Source organism: Lepisosteus oculatus, chromosome 5 (genome assembly GCF_040954835.1).
Source record: "Lepisosteus oculatus isolate fLepOcu1 chromosome 5, fLepOcu1.hap2, whole genome shotgun sequence".
In the NCBI taxonomy this organism is placed as follows: Eukaryota; Metazoa; Chordata; class Actinopteri; order Semionotiformes; family Lepisosteidae; genus Lepisosteus; species Lepisosteus oculatus.
In genome coordinates, this window is record NC_090700.1 from 54,819,913 (window position 1) to 54,842,899 (window position 22,987).

Genomic DNA, 22,987 nt, shown 5'->3' on the forward strand with positions numbered 1-22,987 from the left:
ACTGCATTCGTTATTTACCGCTTGGGATTGGCACAAGTTCATTAAATGAAAGCTGATAATATATTTTAATAGAAATGATCTAGTCTTGCTGCCATCTACAATTTCACAAAGGCTGCATTTCTACAAGTTATGTAACATTATTGGGCTGGAAAGCTTATTTCAGCTGGTCTTGCAGGAACAGCCTTCAAGCCTCAGTGAAAGCTGCACATGATTAAAATGAAGTATGATCTGAGGGGCGGAGAGAGGAGAGAGAACGGTACCTGATGACCAGGGGAATGCTGTCTGTTTCGTGTGATTACAGACAGCATTTTCTGGTACAAAGAATTCCTGGTTAGACAAGTACTCAGTGTACTCCTGTAGACCATAATCGTTTTTCTGACAGTTTTATCATACAAGGTACAAGAATGACGGGTCATTTGGCGGATTTTTAGAAAGTATTTTGGTGGATGTTTGCCTGTTACCCCTTCTTGCATGTAGGGGCAGCAACATCCTTGCTGTTACCGTAACATTAGTTGTTTGCGGGACAGGGTTGTTAGTCTTGTGCCCAACCTCCAACATGGAGGACCTGGCGCCCGACGTGGGGTTACGAACCCATGACCCTGAGATTGAGTCTCATGCTCCCCCAACAGAGCTAGCTGGGGCCTAGGAGTATTTGGAATCGGCTGCAATTATTTTTCGACCTCAAATCCCCCCCACTTTTTGGACTCGGTGATTTGTTTCTCAGCTGTCATTAACCGCCACGTGATGCGATACAGACACTGCAGGAGGGGCGGAGCAGATCAGGAATGCTGCACCTTCCAGTGGAGACAGTGCAGGCCGGCCAGCCCGAGGTGCGGTCTGGGCTGACTCCCCGTGTAGCGCAGCCTGAAACCGGCAGAGCCTGGGCTGGAGCCCGTCGGGAACCCCTCTGACTGAGTGTTTTCCCCCCCGTCGGTTCTACCGGCTCTGGACCTTGGGGTGGCCTCGCTCCTCGTGGCAGCGGTTCGACATTCGAGACGGCCCTCCGGCGTTGTTTCTGTGTTCCTAACGCGGCGGCGGTTGTTTGTGTGTCTCCCCCGCAGGGGGACGAGGCCTTGACGGGCGACAGCACCAGCGAGGCGTCGGTGTCCTGCTCCTCCACGGACGGGCCGCCCACCTCCACCCCGGAGCGGGGCCCGGAGGCCAGGAGCTGGGGCACGGAGGAGGGGCAGCGCGCGACCGGCGGCTGCGAGGCGGAGGAGGAGGAGAAGGACCGGCTCACCGAGGTGCCCGTGCGCTCGGCCCTCCTTCGCTCTTCCATCCGCTCCCTCTCCCCCTTCCGCCGCCACAGCTGGGGGCCCGGCAAGAACCTGGGGCCGGAGGCCGAGATGAGCCAGCGCAGGTGGGCCCCGCGCGGCCGCGTGCTTGCCCGCCGCCTCGCCTCTTCCCCTTCCTCTTGGTCCAGACAGCCCTTCTAGGAGCCGCCGTGCGCCCGGAACTTCCTGGCCTTTTCACTGGGCTGCGTAGCCGACGTGACTTGGGATTGAAGCAGGGGATTAAATAGCTCCTGATGTTTTTGGCTGATGTCACAAGATAAAGAAAAGTGCATTTTGCACTGCAGGTGTGATGGGTGATTTACTGACCTGATGAGGAATGTTGCTTTAGTAGTTTCCCACATACCAAATGCATAAACAATAAAGGCAGATTCCCCCCCTCCCCCCCACCACCACCACATTGTAATTTTTAGATCTTTTGTAATGAATATTCCCTAACCCTATCCTTTGGTCTGCCCTTGTTGTCTTGAACAAAGAGAAACGCTGGAGCCTTGAGTGTTCGGCACACAGAGGCAGGACCATGCTCCTGTAGTCGCCCAGCTCAGGTCTTATTAAAGCCAGGCATGTGCCTGTGGGAACGCTGTTCTCCCTGAGCCTTGCATGGGAGGCCCCAGGGCCCCGTGTGTGATGTGGTTTTCCTAATCAGCCTATTAGGGAAGGTTGAACTCTAGGCCACATAGTGCAGATTCACAGTCGATTCATTCCATTTCTTAATTAGCGGTGCAATTTAGGATTGTTTATTTAGTATCTGCCAGCATGGTTCTTTTTTCTTTTTGTAATTTAATTAGAAAAACTCTTCGCCATGAAGACCACCAGTAGTCTGGTGAATAAAAAATTTAAGGTCGTAATACTATTGCCCTTACACTATCTCTATGTCCACCACTGAAAGAGAATTCGATTTTTAACAGCATTTAAGACATTGCATCAGTATACTACTGTCTGCTGTATATTCACTGTTGTTGGGAAAATGCTTCTAGAGTTATGGATATCTTAATGCAAAGAGTTAAGAGTTTTGTACAGTACATGTGACAAAGTGGCCTGTATTCCCTGATGTTTTAGCACTGAGTATGGGAACTTCACCCTGCTTGGGAAAGCACTTATTTATGAAAAACTGCCTTTTCTGGTCTTTGTTTTAGGCATGTGACTGACTGAATCCCAATACATTATGATCACCCACACATTGCATTTTCTTTGGGCACTCGTTTTTGTGGATCCTGTTTATTTCAACTCAAAAATGTAACACAAGAGTGACAACAGTTCTCATTTTGAATACAGCAGGCTACATACTGTAATTTCATCGGAGCTAATGACTTTGATAGCTTAAAAGTGTCCCAGATCTCCAGCAAAGGTTCTTCACTCTTCTTTTACTCATCAAATTGTTGCCCAGTTACTAACAGCAGAGGAACCTCTGTGGTGTTTGAGGAACTGGTAAAGAGGCCGAGTGGGAAGTTGAACTCTCTTTCCCCATTGTACTCCATGAGAAGCAGCTCTCCTCGGCTGTTTGCTGCTAATCATGCCTCTGCACCCAGCTGTTAGGTCCCACTGAGTGCTGAGGAAACAGAGGAAGCAGTTTCAGAGATGTGAATCCATCTACAGTCCTGGTAGTTCTCAGAAGTCAAGTTCCTTTTTTGGGGAATCTCTGTTTGGTGGGAGAAAAAAAACAATTACGCTCCTCCTCTTAATCAGTCATCTGATCTTGACTTTTCATTTAATTCCTTTTGTTCCCGTTTTAATTTCATTTCCTTGCCTTTTTGTGAAATGGTGCAGTGCATCTTCAAGGAGTGTGTAGGTTAGATGAAGTGTCTGTATTCTCTATATATGTTTTCTCCATGCCTCAGGCAGCTGTGATGAGATGGGAAGGTGACATGTTTAATACTACATTTTCCTATAATTAGTAAGGAAACCTCATACTTGCTGGAATGACAGGAAACACAAAAATAAACAATGTGCACTTGTTAGCAGTGACACAAGTAAATGTTTGTTGGAGAAGCCTTTTCTACGGCTTGACTGAAATAGTTCATGTAGTGGCTGTAAGGTTTTAGAGACAAATCCTTCTCAATTTTAAAGGGCAAGAGCAGGAAAGTTCAATGACCATTTGTTTTGACGTTTTCTTGCATTGGGGAAAAGTAGGTTTGGAGAATTGGAGAAGACACTGCAGTTGTTCATAAAGCCCAGATAATTAATGTATTTATATTTGCTTATCAAACACCCTTATGGGGGTGGCTCAGCTTGTTTATAGATTTTTATATATGTAATATTTACATTGTTTAGGATTTATGTCCTTCGGGTTATATAGAACAACTGTGTTTTTCTAACATCTTGCAGGTATGCTGCACCCTTTTGACATTAGCACTTCTAATTCCTTCATCTGATCATTCTTCATCATTCATTTTCAGTTCATTAAGAAGTCTGGGGGATGTTGTTAAGAAGCCTCCAATTCATAGAAGAAGGTATTGCCACGATATTTTCACTTTCTTATTCTTATGAACAAAACTATTCTTTAATTGCATAAACTGCAGAAAGATGGTAACAAAGTTCACATACTCATTTACACCTTCCTAGAAGCCCACAGTGTTGCAAAATACACTTCAACCATCAGATGTGTTCACAATTTGCCGTAGGAAGTAAAATTCTAAATTTGCTTCATGAGATCCCAAGAAGTGAGGAAGTTGTTACTTGAAAGCTGTGTTAAAACCTTTCAGTTATAAAAAGCTTGTGGCTCTACTCTGCAAGAAGAGATGGAGGTTGCGAAGCACTTTACTGGAGTAAGTTAGCAGTGCTGCTGAACCTGCTGAACTGTGGGGTGACAGTCATGGAAACAGCCCATTTTGAAAACATCACAGCTTCCCGACAGGGTGAAAACCTTCTAAACTATTTGAAAAGACTTGGCACCTGGGCCATTCCTGGCTTAGGGCTTGGCCATTAATCACAAAGGAGAGAAACTCAGTGATGTTCCATCCCTTTCTCATTGGAATCATTCCACTAGTTCTCCTCATCCCATTAACTCCGTCCTTTCCTGTGTTGCTTCTCCTGATCCACCCCTGTCCGCTTGCCCCGCCAGTATGAGCTGGTGTCCCTCGGACGTCCCTCTCAGTCCTGCCGTGGATGAGATTAGTAACAGAAGGTAGGGTGTGTGACGTTGCCCTCCTCCAAAACAGACGGGCGAAGTGCACGGCTGAGCGCTGCGGCGGACAGGAAAGCTTTGGCATGGCCAGAACGTTGCATGGCTTCTGAGTGCTCTGTCTGTGCTCCTCCCCTGTCTCCGCACCTCGCCCGGCTGGCTGGCCTGGTAGACCTCAGAGAAGCAGAAACGCAGTGAGCACACACTTCCTGCTCATCAGACCATGGTTGTGCCTGCGTATTCTCTTTGCTCTGCTAAAAGTAATGAGACTTTGGATCTGTGGCTTTCTGGTTTTGAAGAAGCTGGTAGGAAGCCGTTAGAGATTTTCAAAGGAATCATTGAATTCATGAACATTTTGAAATGACTAATATACGCATCTGTGTTACTTATTCGGATGTGAGGTGAGTTATTTTTATGCTTTGACATTTAGTTTCCTCATTTCTTTTTGTTATCGTGGTTCAGCAGTTGAATACTTTCTTTTGCTAAAGTATTTTTCTGAATTAGGATACGATATAGATATGCAATGTGTTATCATTCTTTTTATGGGCCTGTGTGAAGTTCCTTGTTGAACAAGTGATTCAGCAGAAAGATCTCTGTAACACAGTGGTAAACAATATTATGAGAGTTATTGTAGTTTACTCAATGTTTTTAGTCGGGCTCAGTGTCTCTGTGCCAATATCCAAAGACACCAATGCGCGAGTTCCATTTGTGTCCTGTTTCTCTCCTGGGCTTGCCCCTGTCTTGTCCAGGTGTGCTGTGGGAATGGATGCTAGCTGCCCATGCTTGAGTGGCTGCTTGTGCCTTCTTAAACGTTTTTTCTTCTCTGCCAGCAAAAGAATCCCCTCTTTCTACGCCTGTCTTCTTAACTGCTCAGATCTAGGGAAACTGACAACACTGTGTTGTGTGTGACCAGTTGCAGGCATTTGTACAGTATATGTCCACAAAAGGTGCTTGTCATTGGCACATTGCTCTTTTCTGGGCAGAAATTAAGGAAAATCAAATGAGCAGGATAATGTCAGTTTCAAGTAACATTTCCATGAATCTGCCTTTGGTATTTCCCAAAACAAATCACGTCATCAGACCAGATCCAATAGGAGTCTTGTTTCATCGAGATTTTGTTTGAACGAATGCTGTATGTTTTGTTTGCTTTATTTGGGTTATCCCCAATCACAGGAAAACCTTATACTTGCATGGCCTTTGTTCTGTCACACTGTCTTTTTTTTTTTGTGGCTCTGTAGGGTGTCATAGCAAGAATGCTGCATGTGGAAAAGGTCCAGTTTTGGCTTGTCAGGCGCATGGGGAGGGGGGGCAGTGCACTGGATCTGTGGTTTCAACGTACACGTGGTATTTCCAGAACTGAAAAATTTCCCTCGATTTGTGTCTCGGAGCATGTTGTTTTTTTGGCGGAACTCAAACTTTTCCTTGTTTTTCGTGTTTGAGCTGCAACAGTTCCAGCCCTGCAGGGTCTCGGAAGCGCTCCGTCGCAGACCTGCGCGCTGACCCTGTTTTGTATTGTTGGTTGGTAGTTACAGTTTGGAGGGTCTGTCGGCTGACAGACAGCCCGGGAGGGAGTCTCCTCCGCAGGGCATCTCCCCCCGAGATGCCCGCCGGACTCCCCTCCCGGAGAACGAGGAAAGAGGCTCGCTGGTGTCCCTGACCGAGGAGGAGCAGGAGTCGGACCTGGGGGAGAACAGCAGCCTGGACAGCCAGGTAATCAGCATGGCCAGGCGTTAGTCTGACAGAATCGCTGAGGTTTTGGACCATAATTTAGCCCTTTGAAATGATTGCATCTGTCGGTGCTACATTAAATAGTTTATTGCTTATGACAACAATAACCATTTTGCAGTGGCTAATTGGGAACCATGGTGATGTTTCATTTTTTCTTTTAAAACAGAAATCGGAAAGCCTTCGCCCTTTGGGACACAGCTACACGTTGCCTCAACCTCTCACCAAATCAGTGTCTCTCCTGACTATCAGCCAAACTGGACTGGACAGTGAGTATCCTGGGGCAATGGCTACCTTTTCTTGTTCTCCTTCACACGGGTGCCCTGGCCCTGGGGGTCTTTAGTTTGTCCTGTGTTCTCTTGTGGTGACGTGCAGAGGAGCTGCAGAGTGAGATGAAGTGACTTGTCAATCACTGGGAGTTTTTGCAGCCAATTATTTTAAGACTTGTAATTCACATCTTCTCTTTGCACCAGCTGCCTGTGATGGTTCTCTTATCTTGACTTTGTTACATGAATATTTTCGGTCTCTGTAATGACAGTTTTGTGGCGTGTTGTAGAAAGCAGGCTTCACTGTGAATGGAGGGGTTCACTGCTGGCTTTTTTTACTTCCTCTGGAGGTTGGATCTCTTGGCTTCTCTTTTCTAATGGACTTTCTTATTCCCCTCGGGTGTTTTCATCAAGAGGTTTCGTCTCTAGAACTGAATGACGTTTTCAAGCGTAAAGCACCTGAAAGGGGTATATGGACCTGTAGTTAGACGAGGGGTGGTGGCTGTCCATGTCCCTGTGCTGTTTTAATGAGTACATGCTTTGATTTCTTTGTGCCCTTTACCGGAAACCCCAGCGCTCGGACGGAGTCGGCCAAAGAGACGAATCTCCTTCTCCTTCAACATCTCTCCACTCCTCCCCAAATCTAAAACTGTCTTTTCTATTGGCTCTTCATCCAGTGATGAGGAGGAGTCGGACAGTAAGTACGCTCACGCATTGCCCTCATGGCCGCACCCCACCCTGTTCAGTGTTCTGCACCCCTGTTGCTAAAGGACGTGACCTTACCCTCAAAATAAACCAGCCCTAATCTCCCAGAGCTAATGTGCCTGACCACTCGTGCATCTCCCTCCTAGAGGTGTGAAGGGGGATGTGGTAACTCCTGTTGTGGGAGAAAGTTTTGTTTGGCCAACAGCAGATCTCAACTGTTTTCCTTTCTTCAAAGCAAAAACTTCTTCCTTTTGCTGTTTATTGTATGATCCTCAAGTTCATTTTTGTATCTTTACTGGTACAGAACTGACTGAATTCTCCTTTCATTCGTGAGCTTTTTTCTTAAACTTTTTTTTTACTGTATTTAACCCTTTTCGAACCCAATTGAATTTTATTTATCAGAATGTGAAGAGAACTAATACAGTATTTTGTTCACAAGATAATGGTAGTAAGCTTGGTTTCTATATCTTGATAGTCTGAAGTTTTTGGCCTCCGATTCTCCAGAAACCTTTGGTGTTACTAACAACCTTACATAAACTCTGTTTTATTAAGCTTTTATAAAGCGCATGCTCTGTTTATTGGAATGCTACGTTCTGTCATTCTTGACACTTGTTGCCCCTTGATTGTCTTAATCTGGTCATTTTTTACTCATCCCTGTTCGTTGGTGCGTTACTGCTGCATGGCGTTTTTGTGGCTTGTTGTTCATGGTTTCTGTCAACAGGAAAGTAAAAATAATTGCTAATCTCGTCTTCAGGGAGCTTTTGTATGTCCAAAACTCCCAGTTAGGTAACTGAAGAACTGCTGTACAAGCTTGAATTCAGAGCTACCGGAACACTTAATATCAGTTTTAGGGTTATCAATGTTTTAGAAAAGAAGGGAAATTCTGCAAAATCTGCAAGCAGTCTTTCTATGCAGCCCATAATTAGAGGAGAATTACAGTGCTGATGTAGCTTGTACCCACTTTACAAATTTCCCGTTCGTATTACTGGAGAAGAAGAAGTGGTTTTAGTTTATTTTCTTGATGTTAGAGAGAGCAAAGGCAGAGAGAAACTGACAATATGTTTTCATCAAGTCTGCAGTTTGGTTAGGTTTGTCTTCTGTCTTCTTGGAGAGAGAGCTTGGCTACAACATGGTGACCCTTTTCCCCCCTTTTTAATCCCGCAGAGTGTTTTTTTTTTCTCCAAAATCCAAAATTTGGAGTTTTGCACTTCTTGGCCATCACTGAGTGTTCAGTCTGCCGACTGCCCCTTTAAAAAGGCTGCAGCCGAGAACAGAGACCTTGACAGGAATCCAGGCAGCCATCTGGAAAACCCATCCACTCCCCTTCTTTTTTTCCTCAAGATCTGGAACAGCCTCTGTGTAAATGGAGATGTTATTAAAATCGTGGGGAGACCAGAGTAATGTGCTCGGATAGTGCTTTTACACATAACTGCAGAGACCCAACAGCTGTTCATATCTGGAGGTTTTTGTGTTTTGATTTTTTTCCATTTGACTGGATCCCCGTGCTTTTAAAAAAAGGAGTCCTGGGACTCTTGCACGTCTTTTTTTTAAGCTCTCTCTATTGGTTATGATTTTAGTGTGTATCCTTGAGCCTTTCACACCCTTTCAAGTACAGATATTAGACTTAGCAGCTGCTAAACACCACATAGTTACATAGTTGCTGCGTGCATGTGAGGTCCTGATGCAAAGCAGCAAGAACAGAGAGACAGACCTCTGAACACTTTTGTTTGCTTGAAACACTGTGAGCTGAAAAGCTGTTCTAATGGAGCTGCTATATCTGTGGCTTTGCCCTGTTGGCAATGCTGTTGTCCTGTGAGCAGCAGGACACTTGTGGAACCCGTTGCAGGCCATGAATGGTCATTTGAGTAGGTGTGAGAGCATGATGGCACAGCAGAGGAGTGCTGGTGCACAAACCTAAAGATACAAAAACCTTCACATGTCCTGAAGCAAGGAGGGCAGTAGCAGGAGCTGCTCATCCTCAGGTTTGTGGTGCAGGGGAAGGTGGAGCCTTTTTTGTTGTAAGAATGTACAGTAGGTGATTGAGCTCCCCTAGTTTCAGAGAGAGCGTTGTTGTTTTTTAAAAAGCTCCAGCGCTGCATGTATTGATTGGCGTTTAACTGGAACCTGAAAAACTGGGGGGTTATGGTTCATCTTCACGAAGAAAAGCGGACAATCAAGGGGGAATCCCTCTGGGTGTGAAAACTGTGCAATAGTCCGTGCAGGTTACTGCTGTGCAAGAGCATTCTTTCTTTTTCAACGTGCAACGTGTATTTCTCACTCAAGTGCTGCACTGTGGCTATAAATTTGGAGTACTGTTTCTTTTAAGATTTTCATGTTATGCTGTTTTAATGGTGCTTGTGCATCACTGAGAACTTGGCAACCTCTTACTATATGAGTTTTAATGTATGTTTTAGTTGAGTTAAAATGAAACAATTCTTTATGCACAGAAAGAAAGATATGGGACATAAATAAAATGTGCCTAGATAACTAGACGAGGCCTTACAAGGCCTTGCACAAAGCGTTCATTTTTACATTTGGCCTTGAGTTTAACTTGTTTTATATATCTTTCCCATCCTACAGAAATTACCTTTTTTGTAGTATGAGTGTTACTTTAGTGTTGCTTCATGCCAATTTAATTAGATACCACATTTTTAAAAGAGCATGCAGTGTACATATTGACTGTCTTCTTTATAAGCAAATATCTTCTAATCTTCAGAGGCACCAAGGTAGATCCTTCTCCCATGTCCCTCCTGTCCAGTTCTGATCAGTTGTACGCAGGGGGTTAATGTTCACTGCTGTTCCTGCTTGTCACTGCCAGTTCCAGTATCTTAACTAATCCCCACTCTTTTCTCCTTCTAGACATAAAATCATCCACCAGCATGTCCAGCTCGTTGGGATACAGGTAATGGCCTTCTGACATGGTTCTCAACAGGACAGTGGTTAAAAGAGAATCAGTTGAATATGAAGTGTTTGGGGTGTACACTACAAGTTGTAGTATAAAAGCATTCAGGACCTAATTATACCTTACTTTTAGAAATGACTCATCTAGTTCTCAGAAGTACTAAAAACTATGTGTTACTATATGTGTTACCCTTGTGAATTTCTGAACAGAATCCAGAATAAATGTATTGTACATACAGCAGCAGCTTTCTCATGATCTGAGGATTACCCAGATATCAACTAGTTGGCTCTTGCCTCTCTTCTGGGATGGGCCCTGCTTTCTCTCAGGACCTGAACCCTGGTGCTTATAAGTAATTTTCTTCCTGGTTCTGTTGGACCTCAGAGATCCAATCCAGCAATTAAGATCCCCTGTGGGCCTAGTCAAACCCCACAGATCACAAACTATGGGCCATTCACAATTGGCCGACTGGAACTTATAGGTGCCGGTATATATTAATGTTGTATGTGAGTTTCACCATTGTCAGAAGAGTTTGGGTCACGGCTGAAAATGGGCTGCAAGGCTCAGTAGATGTAAGAGCACTTCAGCCCCTGACCCTCCATGCACTCGTGCAGTAAAGCTTGAATCTTTCATGCTGTGTTTGAAACACGATGTGTGAATCCCCTGGGCCGTGAGCAGGCTGCCATGCCTGCAGGGGGATGTGTGTTTTAAAAGGTCTGCTCAGTCTGTGGCTTGGGGCTTTCTCAACAGCGCTGGCGACGAGCACCTGTCTGCCAGCGCCTCACTGAAGGACGCAGACGGGAAGCCGGGGACGACGAAGGTGAGCCGGACCTTCAGCTACATCAAGAGCAAGATGTACAGCAGCAAGAAGACCAGGGTGAGTCGGGCAGCTCGTGAGCATCGCTGTATCGAAGACCTCTCAACAGTGCTGAGAACACACCTGATTCCTGAATTTCCCCAGGGATTAAAGATTGGGGCACTCATAAAGGAATGAAGCCACTAAACTATTATACACAAATAATATTGGGACATAGTTTTACTCTAATACTGTAAATAAGGCTGCATGGATATGGGGAGGAATATTTGGGACTTTTCTGGTCCTGAATTTGATGGTTTTTGAGGTTTTTTTTTATTTTATGGATGATTGTTGTCCCTTCCCAACCAGTCAGATTCCACTGGGTTCAGTTGGGCTTCAAGTTCTTTTGCCAGGTACCTGTGTCCAATGAGAGCTGCATCAATCCTCCATTCAATTCAAGTGGTGCAGTAGGCTATGTGGGACTCATGCTGTTATGTTACCCTGAACACAAAGCTGAAAGAGATTTTGTGCATGACCTAAACAAGGGGATGTGGAGGTGGTTGTATGTCCTCAATTTTGTGCATGGTGCTTTTTCACTGATGTGTTCTCTCTGACAAAGCTGCAGATCTTCATATGCTATGGTGTGTAACTCCAGTGTGCAGTTGGATAATGCATGTTTCTGTGGCCCTTTGTTTCTGTTCCACACTAGCATGAAATCCGTTTCTATTAGGAGTTTAAGTAGATACAGAGTGGTGAATTAATTGGTGCTAGCAAGTGTACAATATAGTCCCTGAAGTTATTAAAATAGTTACAAAGCTTTTAAAGTTTGCCATGTAGTGAAATCATCTCAGCCCTCCTCCCCCTCCCCCCCCAGCTCCTGAGGTTGAAGATAAAACGCACTCAGCTGATCACATCACATTAGGGGAAGTGCAACAGGAAGATCAGCCTTGCTGTGGTAGCTTCCTTTTCTGTTGGCTGGTGTTAAAGTGCTAGCTCTTTGGTAAATAGTACAAGAATTGCATGCTTGCTTTTTAAGCCTCTGTTAGCAGTCAAAGACACTTGTCAAAGAGGAGAGCTTTTTCATGTGTTAGCGGTGTGTGTGTGCATGGCCATGCAGTGGGAAGGAAATCCATGGCTTTGTCAGTGAGCCAACGTCAAGCTGCTAGTAGGTATTGGGGGTTGTTTGCAAGGAAACTTGGACAACATTTTGTTATTTGCAGATTTGTGACTTCGTTATGATGAGAAGTCTTTTAATTCCAATACTGAAGCTGACATTTAGAAAATGTTGTCTCCCGTTTAATGGACATTATTAATAAAGAGAAGTCAATAATTATGAATTACAGCAGCTAGAAGAGAAGAGTACTGTATAAAATAAGTCTATTCTTGCATAGTCATGAACTGTAGCACCCAGGAAAGAGCACAGCCAATTCCAGTGGATTCTGAAAAAAAAAACATTATACTGTGTTTCACTGAAGCCTGTTTGGTTTTGTGCTTGTAATAAAACTACAGAAATGGCACATATTCACTGTGTGGTGGGTGAGTGCACTGTGCCTTTAAGAAAGCTGGTGGAGAAAGTTTGATGGAAAGGACAAAAGAGCACCCTCTGCATCCAGTCTCTCACTTCCTCTGCCTGCCAGGCCAGCATAATGGAAGCGTGTGTGAGAGCACACTGAGCTCTGGTCCACGACTGGAGGGTCCTTTCTCCACACTGGCAGGGATGTTGTGTAGAAAGTGGACTGAAGTGCAGTACCGCACAGCTAGGCTGGTGGGGCTGAGAAGCCTGGAGGTAGGCGACTGGCACCTGAGCTCTTTCCCCTGGGCAGGATCTAGTTGTTTTTGGTCTGTGTGGTCTGCTGTATTTGAGTTCTTGTATGACGGAATGGTCTTTTATTAAATGCTTCTGTTGAGAACGTTTGGTTCTCTGTCTTTGGCAGACAAGGGGTTTCCTGTTTATTTGAAAAGTGAAGCAATCGCAGCTTCTTCCTCTGTCTTACTGATCTGTCACAGTTTTTCTAAATCTTATGAAAAAGGTTGTATTTATATGTACTGGTTGTAATAAAAGCAGTTGTTTCCCATTTAATGCGCTTTGCTATTCTTGTGTACAGGCAGGGGTTTCTGGTAGCATTGTTCTTTTGCAAACATGTTCAGCAGGTCTCGTCATCAGGACATCTTTTGGCATGTGACTCGTATTCTGTATTTAAATTTATCTTCTTGTGAATTAATCTTGTTACTTTGCTTTTTCTGCAAGCACTACAGCAATACAAACATGCTTTCAGCTGAATGTCACATTTCGTCCTGGGTTGCTACCTGTTTGGTAACATTAAAGAGGTACATTTCAAAAGAAACAATCACAATAGATGGGAAAGGAAACTCAATAATAGGGAACAGACTTAAAGCTGAATTGTTATTTTTGCCTGAATGAGGTGCCAGTGTCATGACAGAAGAATGCTTTACAGATTTCTGTCTTAAAAGGCAGATCTCTAAATTGTGACTGTTTAATGTATTAGTTTATCTTTCATCAGAAAGACAATTAGCACATTCTGTGTTCTGCAGAGTATAGGTGATGACTACCAAGGCAGCATGTTCCATATTTTACTTGCAATCGTGACGCACAGATCTCAGTGTTTTCACACTTCCTTTAGTCTTGATAAAGCACTTTCCGAACCCACTGTGTAAACAGTCTTCTGTTCTGAGCATGCGTGGTTCTTCTCACTTAGATTCAGATGGAGTAGTTATTTCTTAAATAACGCTATCACAGAAGATAGTTACAGAACATTGTCCCATGTGGGCCTCCTGTGAATCTATTAACTGTAGGCTTTATGTAAAGTTAAAAAAAAAAATCCTTCAATAGCTTTCTCTTTCAGAGTTAAGAGAATTAAAACGGAAATCTCAGTTGGTTATCTCCTTATTAGATGCTTAATGATTCTGGCTGCCAGCATAGGTAGATGGAGAATGAGTTTAAACACATTGTAATTACCCAAAGAGAGTGTGCAGGGCTTGTAGTAATTGGAGTTCTTATGGAAGCACTTGGCAGTCCTCCACCAGAATGATTGCTTGACCGCTCAGTGTGCAGCCTGGAGAAGGACTTGAGAGGAGATTAGTGATATAGCTGGGGATTGGATTTTTTCAGTTTTTTTTCCCAACACTGGCATTTTTTTTTTCCAATACAGGAAAAAGATAAAGAGAAGGCAAAAGAAAAAGAAAAAGAGGCCAAGGAGAAAGACAAGAAAACCCTCAATGGACACCTCTTCAGCCCTGTGACCGGTTTCTCAGCCCAGTGTTACCACTGCAACAAAGCTCCCAACACTAAGGAGGTCTACCACTGTGCAAGTAAGAAGCGAAGTGTTTACTGCTGCCATGCTACAGGCTCTTCCCCTGCAAGGAATCCTGATGTTGTTGCTTAAGGGTCTTTTTGCAAGCATAGTTGGTTTGCCTTAAGTGCGTTAGCAGTTTGCACCATGTCCTTTTAATAAAACACGCCATAAATCCCTCCATTTATGTGCACATTGTATCTGCTTATGCTGGTTAAGGAATAGAAATGCTTAGAGCTGCAGTGAAGCAAAGCCTCTTGTTTATTCTGAGCACACCTGTCTAGAAGTGGGAGATTGCTTTCATTGTAAACACTTCTCCAGACAACAGAGTTCCAGAATGGTTGCTCTAGGACTGTATAGGACTACCTTTCAGCGCTGTGACACTGTTTCAGAATTTATAAAGCCTCAAACGAACTGGCCACGTGAATGGTGTCACTCCTGCCTGAAGAGGTGGCATCACTCACAGTTTAAAGAGGGAGAACAGCAAATGTGTCCATCTACTGCTGCATCAGAGGTGTGCGTCGCAGAGCAGAACTATTTAAATCTCAGAAGCAAGAAGCAAAACTAGTAGCTACCGAAGAAATTAACTTGTCACCCTTCTTCTGAGATATAAGCACTATGCTGTACAGGAAAGAAACAGATCAAAACTATTTAGTCTAGCTTATTGCCCTCACCCCAGTATGCTGAAAGAAAAAAAATGTTACCAGTGGGACAAGTTTTCCATCTTGCGCTGTTATGTTCTGGTAGAGATGATGAAGGGTATAAGGCCATGGTGATGAGGTTTTGAGTAAGAGGAATCAGATAACTAGGAGAGCAGACAATAGCTCCTTATAAATGAATGTAAACCATTCTGATGGAATAAAACAAAAATGCAGCCACTGTCTTCTGTCCGAGTCTGTTTCTAGTTACTGTAGCCCTGTGGTATTTTTGTGTCCCCATAATCATTTAAAGTAGTGGTTGATTCTGTAATATTTTCATATCTAGCCACATTAACATTTGTAATACAGTCCATAGGAAAGGACGTTTAGATACAGAGCCTTACTGTGTTTACTCTGTGTGGCTGAAAATGTCTGTAGACGTAAATATCGGTAATAGTGCAAAATGATATTTACTCAAGGGAAAAGAGAAGAGGTATCTGAATTTGTTCCAGTTCTGTACTCTGTGCTTTCTTTGGTGTGATTTATAATTAGAAGGTATAATTAGTAAGGATCTCATTTATGTTCTGAAAAAAAATTCTGAACACTCTTCCGGTGTTTTAATTTCATGTGTCCTTTTACTATTTTCTGTATTTTGTCAGGTTTTGATGTAATTACCATAGATTGTTTTTCTATTGGTCAATAGCTACTTCCCAAGAGCAACTTCCCATAATCCTGATTTATTATTGTGAACTGGCAAGTCCTAGTTTTAGGACCTTTTTAAATTACTTTTGATCTCCTCTTTTCTATCTGTAGATTAATTAATTCCAGTTAAACTGAAAAGGTGCACTTTGGCTTTTTAAAGACTTCTCTAATGGCTTTTAAGGTATTGTGCTTTTGCTGGGCTTTACCTAAAGGGGATGTTGTGTGAAGGAGTTATTTCACAATGCAAAGGCTGTGCTCAAAAAAGGAAGGTTACAGTGTCTAAAAACTGCGACACATTATTACTTCATCACACAAACTGCGATGTCTGGGTGGTACAAAAGCAGCAGTCTAAAGAAAAAGAGAAATAAGTATAAGTCTGGCCTTACGTAGGATGTAGATTTCAGACATATCCCGTGCAGAAACTGATCTTTTCTTTATTAAGCAATGTCTTGGGACAGTGAAAGTATATGACGGCAAACTGTGAATGGGGCCCGCACTCTGTAGTTTCTGGGACATGCTAGGTCATTATGTGACCCCTTTATATACATTAACCTTGGTAGACAAGAGGTAGATAAACACATTGCAAGAACTTGTCATATTTGTGTTTGCTGTGAGGCTTTGGCAGTTCCTGGGCTTGACTTTCTTTGTCTCTATCGAATGTGATGAAAGTAAAATAAGGAAGATGATGGCAGTGGCTCATGCAGCAGAGGCATTAAAGCACTTCTGTTTGGATCCTTAGTTTGCATATATCACACCAGGACTATAGGCTTCATAAGACTATATACAGTCTACATGGATGAATTTGGAGAAGACTCCAAAATCTAAGAAATGCATTGTAGTTCTCATCTGGCCTACTTCCACCCATCTACAAGCTTAACAATTTGAACTGTTTAAAAGAAATCCAACCCAAGAGAAAGAATATAACAGTATTTGTGATTGTCTAAGCAATATGTGGGATTTGTCAGGAGTCTCTGCATTTTATTTCTTAAATAGAGGATGAGGCATCATTATTGTTATCCTTTAAGCAGAGAACACTTCTTTTTCAAATCCGTCTTCTTTTTAGTCATTCATTTTGACCAAGAACTTTGTGCGTAAAATGTCAGAAGTGGCCTGTGGCTTATCTCTGCACTGGTGGCTCTTGACCCAGATCTGCAGTGCCGGCCAGTTCAGAACCTCATCCTCTTCTAGCAAGACCACAGCAGCAGCTCTTCACCTTTGTGCTTCGGCAAAGAAGTAGGGGGTTAGTCAGACCTGCCATCTTTCCCTGCACAATTTCCTCCGACGTTGGGGGTGGGAGTGAAAGCTTGTCTAGGTCCCTTATGGGGCTTGAATCTTTGTTCCCAGGCCCAGCGAATCTGTTTTCTGTGATCTGTGACTCTGAGCAGCACAACAGCTTTCCAGTTTTATGCATCACTGTTCAGATGTAATATCCTACAGGCTATGGGATATCAGGCATTTTCTCCTTAATTATGAGCAGATTCTGATCCGTTCATAGGGAATTCTTTCATGTGTCACACACATCTTTCAGGCAAAGGCCATATCAGTTATGGGTGATTAATACATCAGTCAGGAAACATCCTTTAGATGGATGTAGCAGCTCGGCTGTATGTGTGGTGATCTTCTACATGTGGTATGCATGAGATAGAATACGTCGCATAGTAGAGCAAATAAGAACCATCCTAGAAATACCAGCTGTGTTTTGTCTGTTTAAATAGGCTTTCTGATTTTTGGAGGTAGAAGTATCAATGGCAAAGAGCAGCTTCCAGGAATGTGAGATTTGTGGTTCTACACAGGAGCCAGTGTGATGTAATAAAGCACCGGAGCCTTCAGATCCTTTCAGCTCTGCAGTGTTGAAGACACCATCGCATGTTGTGAAATACAGAAGAGGTGTAAATCCACTTTTAAAAAGTTTAACTGGCTTCTGCTTTAATTAGTAGTATTTAGAAATATACTGTACCCAAACCCTGAATAATGGGGCAGTGGATTGGAGCAGTGTTGAAAGTTCAGGACTTGTAATGGGAATATTGTTGGAGACACTGCTGATGTAGCCTTGATCAAAGTATTTCTCTTGGATTCCTCTAGAAATAAGACTCAGCTCCATTTGCTGTTGTTGTTGTTGTTGTTTTTAATGTCTCTCAGTATAGCACTTGATCAATACATTGACAAAGTTATAAAGATGTGCAATTATTATTATTTTTCCCAGCCGGGAGATTTTTATCGTTTCCTCAGGCTTTACATAACTCAATAACTGTGTGTGACTGAAAGCAAATGTGTGATTTGAGCTCGAGTGCACATCGTTTTAGATATTAATCAATTGTTAGTCATGGGCTAGCAGGGTTGTGCTGTTTCTTGTACCCCTTCATGACATTAATACAGTATTTTTGTGGGGAACACCCTACCAATAGTTCAAAAAAGATAATTTGGCTCTTTTCTGTTGATTTCTTGATAAAACAATCTGCCAATTTAATCTGTTCTTCAGCTAGTTTGCGAAAGTATTGCCCTTTTCTTTTTTACCATTTTGTTCTGAAAGATGAGGTAATGACTTTATTGTTTGTAAAAATGGTTCCTGGTAGTACTTAATTTCAGAGGATATATTCCAATATTAATGCCGTTTTGATAGCTCTCTTTGGTTCACTTATCAGCTTCATGCTACTCTGTTCTCGGGCTTCAGCAGCAGCGAACCTCAATGAGAATTGGTGGAGAAAATCAGCCAGTGTCACCTCATTCACACTGGCTCACCGTCTGATCTCCGTTCCAAATGTCTGAGAGCTCTGAAACAAGGTGACCCTGTTGTGAGGATTGCCTTTTTTATTTTTGTTTTTGGTGGAGTTTCCTGGCTGGCTTCAAAGTAGAGTCATCCATATGAAGTCAGATTTACTTTTTGCCCAGAATATACAGCAAATGGTAAAGAGAAGGGAATCTTAAAATAGCCTCCCACACCTTTTTAACCACATAGCTATTATGTTTTAGTTATTTTATTTTAGAGAAGAGAAGAGAAAAAAATAAGAGAATTTGCATTGGGACACATCAGTGTGTTCCACCACATGTAAATAAGAAATGTGTATTTTGGAAACAAAGGTTTTGTATTTGGAGGCGATTTTAGCATGTGGGGAGTAGAGACGAGATTTATGTGAAGACATAGGTTAAGTCATTTTAATAAAGAGAGAACTTTTTTCCTGCAAATGTAAAAATAATTACATTCTATATCCTTACATGAATGAAAACTGCAGTCTCATCCAACATTATCTACATGGTGAACCCAGACCTGCTTTTCAGGATGCCGTCTTGACACTAACAAAGTTCAGAATTTGAGGAAAATTACATGTGTAAGTCATCATTCTACCAGTGTAGGTCAGTAATTGACCCGGAGTTATGTTGCACCTGTACATAACCGTCATGTGACATGATGACTAACAGTGTGCGACTTCACAGTCGATAAACTATCTGCTTCACCTCGAAGTCTGCATCATTCTGGCCCATGTTTTGAAGACTGTCTTGTGATAAGGCACAGTCGGAGTGATTGCAGCCAGATTGTAGAGCATTGTGAGGGAACTGCTAGAGCTTTCCTGAGATAAGGGACAGCCAGTGTTGTACTGTGTACAGACTCCTGTCTCTTTCTCAGCTACCCAGTGATAAAGAGGAAGAGAAACGCCCTCCTCCAGTCTTTGTCTGGGAAGATCCCATTTTATGAGGAACCGAAAGTTGGGGAACCCAATGAAAAATGTGTTCAAGTAGCCCCTGGTCCAACTTGGTCAAGTCAGGTGGTCTTCGCCGGAGTCCAGTATTCTGGCCATGTGTGTGCTGTGTGCATAATGCACATCTTCTGCAGGCTTTGTTTTGGTTGGGCCGTTATCGATCTGTTTAGCTCACTGTAATAGCAATTGTGACATACCCCGCATACCCCTACTGTGCCAAGTATGAAAAGACATCACTACACACCCTGCTGTTTAGTCTCACTTCAGCCATTAATAACTAAAGCTGGAGTTTCCGACACGGATTGTTTTCTTGCATCGCTCTATTGTATGAAGCTTGTGGGGGCGGGCATGTAGGGAAGTGCATAGATGAGTGTTGTGTAACTGCAGGATTTCTGTGCCCTTTCGTATTGCAATGATCACCACTTACAACACAACACCATACACAAAACGGAGCAGGCACAAACGCAGCAGCCTGTGGGGAGCTTGGACTTGTACATCATGTACTGTACTCATGCAGATGGTGATACTTACTGTACACTACAGGTGCAGAAGCGGTATGGAATAATTGTACTGTGCCAGCTGTTTGAGGCTACACATTTTAATATTTATATCTTTCAAGCTATCTGTATTGACAGACTAAAAACATCAACAGTATTACAGCAATTGTAGCATTGTTTTCTGCATTGACACAAGAATGAGTGCTCCAGACCTCGAGTGTTCACTGTACAATTCAGAGAGGTCAGATGACTGCTTTCTAACCCTTGACCTTTCCAGCTGCCATAGTCTCACACACCCCCTGGATTCCCAGCCTGAGTCAGTAGAGTTGTGGGTGTGAGGCCCAGACTCTTGGTGCTCAGTACACAAGATACTACTCTGATTAAAGATTCCCTGGTATTATGGCTATTTTATGACCCATTCAGAATAAAAAGGGATCCTGTTCCTTTAACTGGGTGTGTCTGTTGTAACTATGTTCAGTAAATAAGACATTTTTTCCTTCATGTGGTCGAAGGTTATTCATACTGGAAAGGCTGTTAAAGGTAAGATATTCAGAGAAATTAGTAAGAACATAGTTCCATCTCTATGGGTAAAGTAATGCAGCTCTTACTACGGTTGCAAGAGATGTTTCTACTTGAGATTAAACAGATTATGTGTTACAGTACTTTCATGTTGGTGTAGTGACACTTTAGTCCAGTTTTTACTGAATGCTATCTAGCTTGGGTGAAGTGGCAGTTATTACAGGAAAGGTACCAACTGTAAATGACTTGAAAATGGTATGTGTAGTACATTTTCTTTTCAGACTAAAGTTTTTAACTTATTAAAATATCTCTAAAAGTTGTGACAAGTGTGTTGACGTAGTGGTGTGTGTAATATCATGAAGAATATCGTAAGTATGGTTGTGGGAGTCATCATTCTTGTGTTGACTAAACTAATCTTAGATAGGGATTATACATACATACAGTGCTGTGTTTTAGATTAGGCTAATATACATCAAGAAAGTTTTTTTTATTATAGCTGAACCAAGAGGATGTTTGTTTTTCAGAAATGTAGCCTCCCTAGGTTAGATAACCATGGTGCTGACAGCATTACAGTGCTCTGGAGTGGAATAAAAACTCATAGCTCTGTTAGAGGAGACAGTCACAAGGAAACCTGGGAGAATCAGAACATATCTTGAAGTATGTGGGCTTATAGCCCGAGACAAGAGGCTGAACTTTGTTGCATTATGGGGGGGTTTATTTTTTATATTTCAACTAATCTTTTGTCCCCAGGTCTTTTTACCTATTTTATAAAGGATTTTGAGGGATATCTGCATTCTGTTGATTAGTGCTTTCTTTAAAAAATATTGCTGTACTTTTCCATGTGTCAACCCTGTGCTGATGTGTATTTCTTTGCTCTTTAGCCTGCAACGCGTATGTCCACAAGGGCTGTAGGGAAAACCTTCCCAGCTGCACCAAGGTCAAAGTGAAGGTAAGGCCCTTCAACTGTTGTGTTGTCCGTTCAACAACGGAGATAATGGACACAGAACTTAAATATTATGTATATTCTCTTATATTGATATGTTTTTGTGCCTGGGAGCTTGTTAAGGCTCTTTGTGTATCGGTAAAACTGACTTCCAGTTGTCAAAAACAGTGCATTCTGTGTAGACGAAAAATGTGAGTTACTGAAAAGCAGAAATAAGGGCAGTTTAAATGGTGTAATTTATGAAGCTGATTTTTTAAAATCCCTTACCTCATTTTTAGCAGATGCCTCAGAAGGTATCTACAAATCATTATTAAGATGTCTGTTCTGTGGATAGATTGTAAGTTATGATTACTGCTTAAAACCACAGCTTATTGCTGTGGCCTTTTCTGAGTATTGTGATGTTGATCAGTTAAACACCCCAGCTCGAGCAGTGTGCCCATGTGTTGTGCCCTTTCTGTTTCCAGCACCAGAAGCAACAATTTGCAGTGCCCGACAGCGCTTCCATGCCCGCCGTCACGATGAGACATAAATGTAAGCTGCTGCCTGGTCCTGCCCGTGCGCTTTCTGAAGCTCGTCGTGTTAACTCTCCGAGATGTGCCCCGCTGGGCCTTATCGCCTCTCCTCTGCCGTGTTCCACAGCCTCCTTGCCGCGGGAGCGGCCGCGGTCGGCAGTCTTCATCCCGGATGACCACTCCCTGCTGGCCCCCAGGAGGCACACCAGCCTGATGCCCTTCCACAGCAGCAACCTGTCCAAGAGCATCTCCATCAGCAACATCGCCGGGTAAGAACGGGGCCCTGCCCCTCCTTCTGTGGGCTCATCGCAGTGCCTGTGCTTCCAAAACGGCAGCAATAGGAAATGGGCACATGTAGTAGACTGAAGATTAGAATACTTTCCCCCCCTTAACACTTTGATTTGCCTCCTGCCAAGAGTTTGTGCTGAGCTTATGGGAGGTCTTGAGTAAACTGGGATACCAGTGTGATTTTCTAGCTTGTTTTCTTGCCTCGCCCCAGCTCTGCCTATGATGAGATACCACTGAAAGGGATGAAGTTCCTGTCCCAGTCGACCGACTCCCTGCACAAGCCCAGCAAGGTCAACGAGTCCACCGAGTCCCTGGCTGACGAAGGTGAGATTCCCCCGCAGTGATGTGGAGCATCCTGGGGCTAAAGTTGTTTTATTGTGGCTCTGTACGTCAGAACAGCATGGCATTAAAGTGAGCTCCCCAACACGCACATCTGAACCAAGCTTTAGTGCAGAAGATGAAGAGTGTGTTTGTGTGAGCTGAATTTTGTGTTTGCTACTTTGCTGCAGCATTATTAAGTTTAGGATGGGGCTTTTTATTTGAATAATGTCAAGCTTTGCTGGTCTCCATAATATAACATTTCCTGCCTTATCTCATATTTTCTTGCATCATTCCCATAGTGGTGTGTCCTAGGAGTACGTCTGACAAGGCTGAGGAATGTAGGGCTTGAAGGATTAAAATATTTAACACACATTTTCTGTGGATTGTTATAAAGTAGGAGGAAAAAAATCTTCCCTCTTTGACTTCTTCTCTTCTGCACTCTCTGACATGTATACAATTCATCAACCTACACTGTGTGCTAGTTTTACAAAAGTATAAACAAGGAAGGTGGAATGTACTGGGTTATTCATCTTTAAACGTCTTATTCTAGTCATTCTCTGATGTGGTGCTTTCTTGGAGTTAATATTCAATCTGTTAGAAAGTACAATATGGAGGAGTTTTAAAGCCTCGTGTCCTTTGTTCCTGAGAGCATGTTGTGTTTTATAGGCTATTTTTTTGGACCTGTAAAAGGTGGGGGTTTAGCAGTTGCTAACAACTGTTAAGTCTGGCTGTATCTCTAAGCCTCGGACAATTCCAC

The 22,987-nt window shown here is 43.1% G+C and overlaps 1 protein-coding gene across 10 annotated transcripts in view; it reads left to right on the plus strand.

Moving 5' to 3' along the window:
- akap13 (A-kinase anchoring protein 13) overlaps nt 1–22,987 on the plus strand; it is a 120,464-nt gene that overhangs the window by 80,385 nt on the left and 17,092 nt on the right. For 6 of the 10 annotated variants that reach the window (XM_069190658.1, XM_069190657.1, XM_069190661.1 and 3 more), the window contains 13 exons: nt 1,062–1,360; nt 3,689–3,742; nt 4,354–4,416; nt 5,940–6,123; nt 6,308–6,407; nt 6,979–7,101; nt 9,969–10,011; nt 10,759–10,885; nt 13,975–14,134; nt 21,048–21,115; nt 21,574–21,640; nt 21,749–21,890; nt 22,121–22,233. In XM_069190658.1, the coding sequence (XP_069046759.1) occupies nt 1,062–1,360; nt 3,689–3,742; nt 4,354–4,416; nt 5,940–6,123; nt 6,308–6,407; nt 6,979–7,101; nt 9,969–10,011; nt 10,759–10,885; nt 13,975–14,134; nt 21,048–21,115; nt 21,574–21,640; nt 21,749–21,890; nt 22,121–22,233 (1,543 nt within the window). The remainder of the gene's footprint in view (nt 1–1,061; nt 1,361–3,688; nt 3,743–4,353; nt 4,417–5,939; nt 6,124–6,307; nt 6,408–6,978; nt 7,102–9,968; nt 10,012–10,758; nt 10,886–13,974; nt 14,135–21,047; nt 21,116–21,573; nt 21,641–21,748; nt 21,891–22,120; nt 22,234–22,987) is intronic. The other 4 variants (XM_069190663.1, XM_069190666.1, XM_069190664.1 and 1 more) reach the window with 3 other exon arrangements.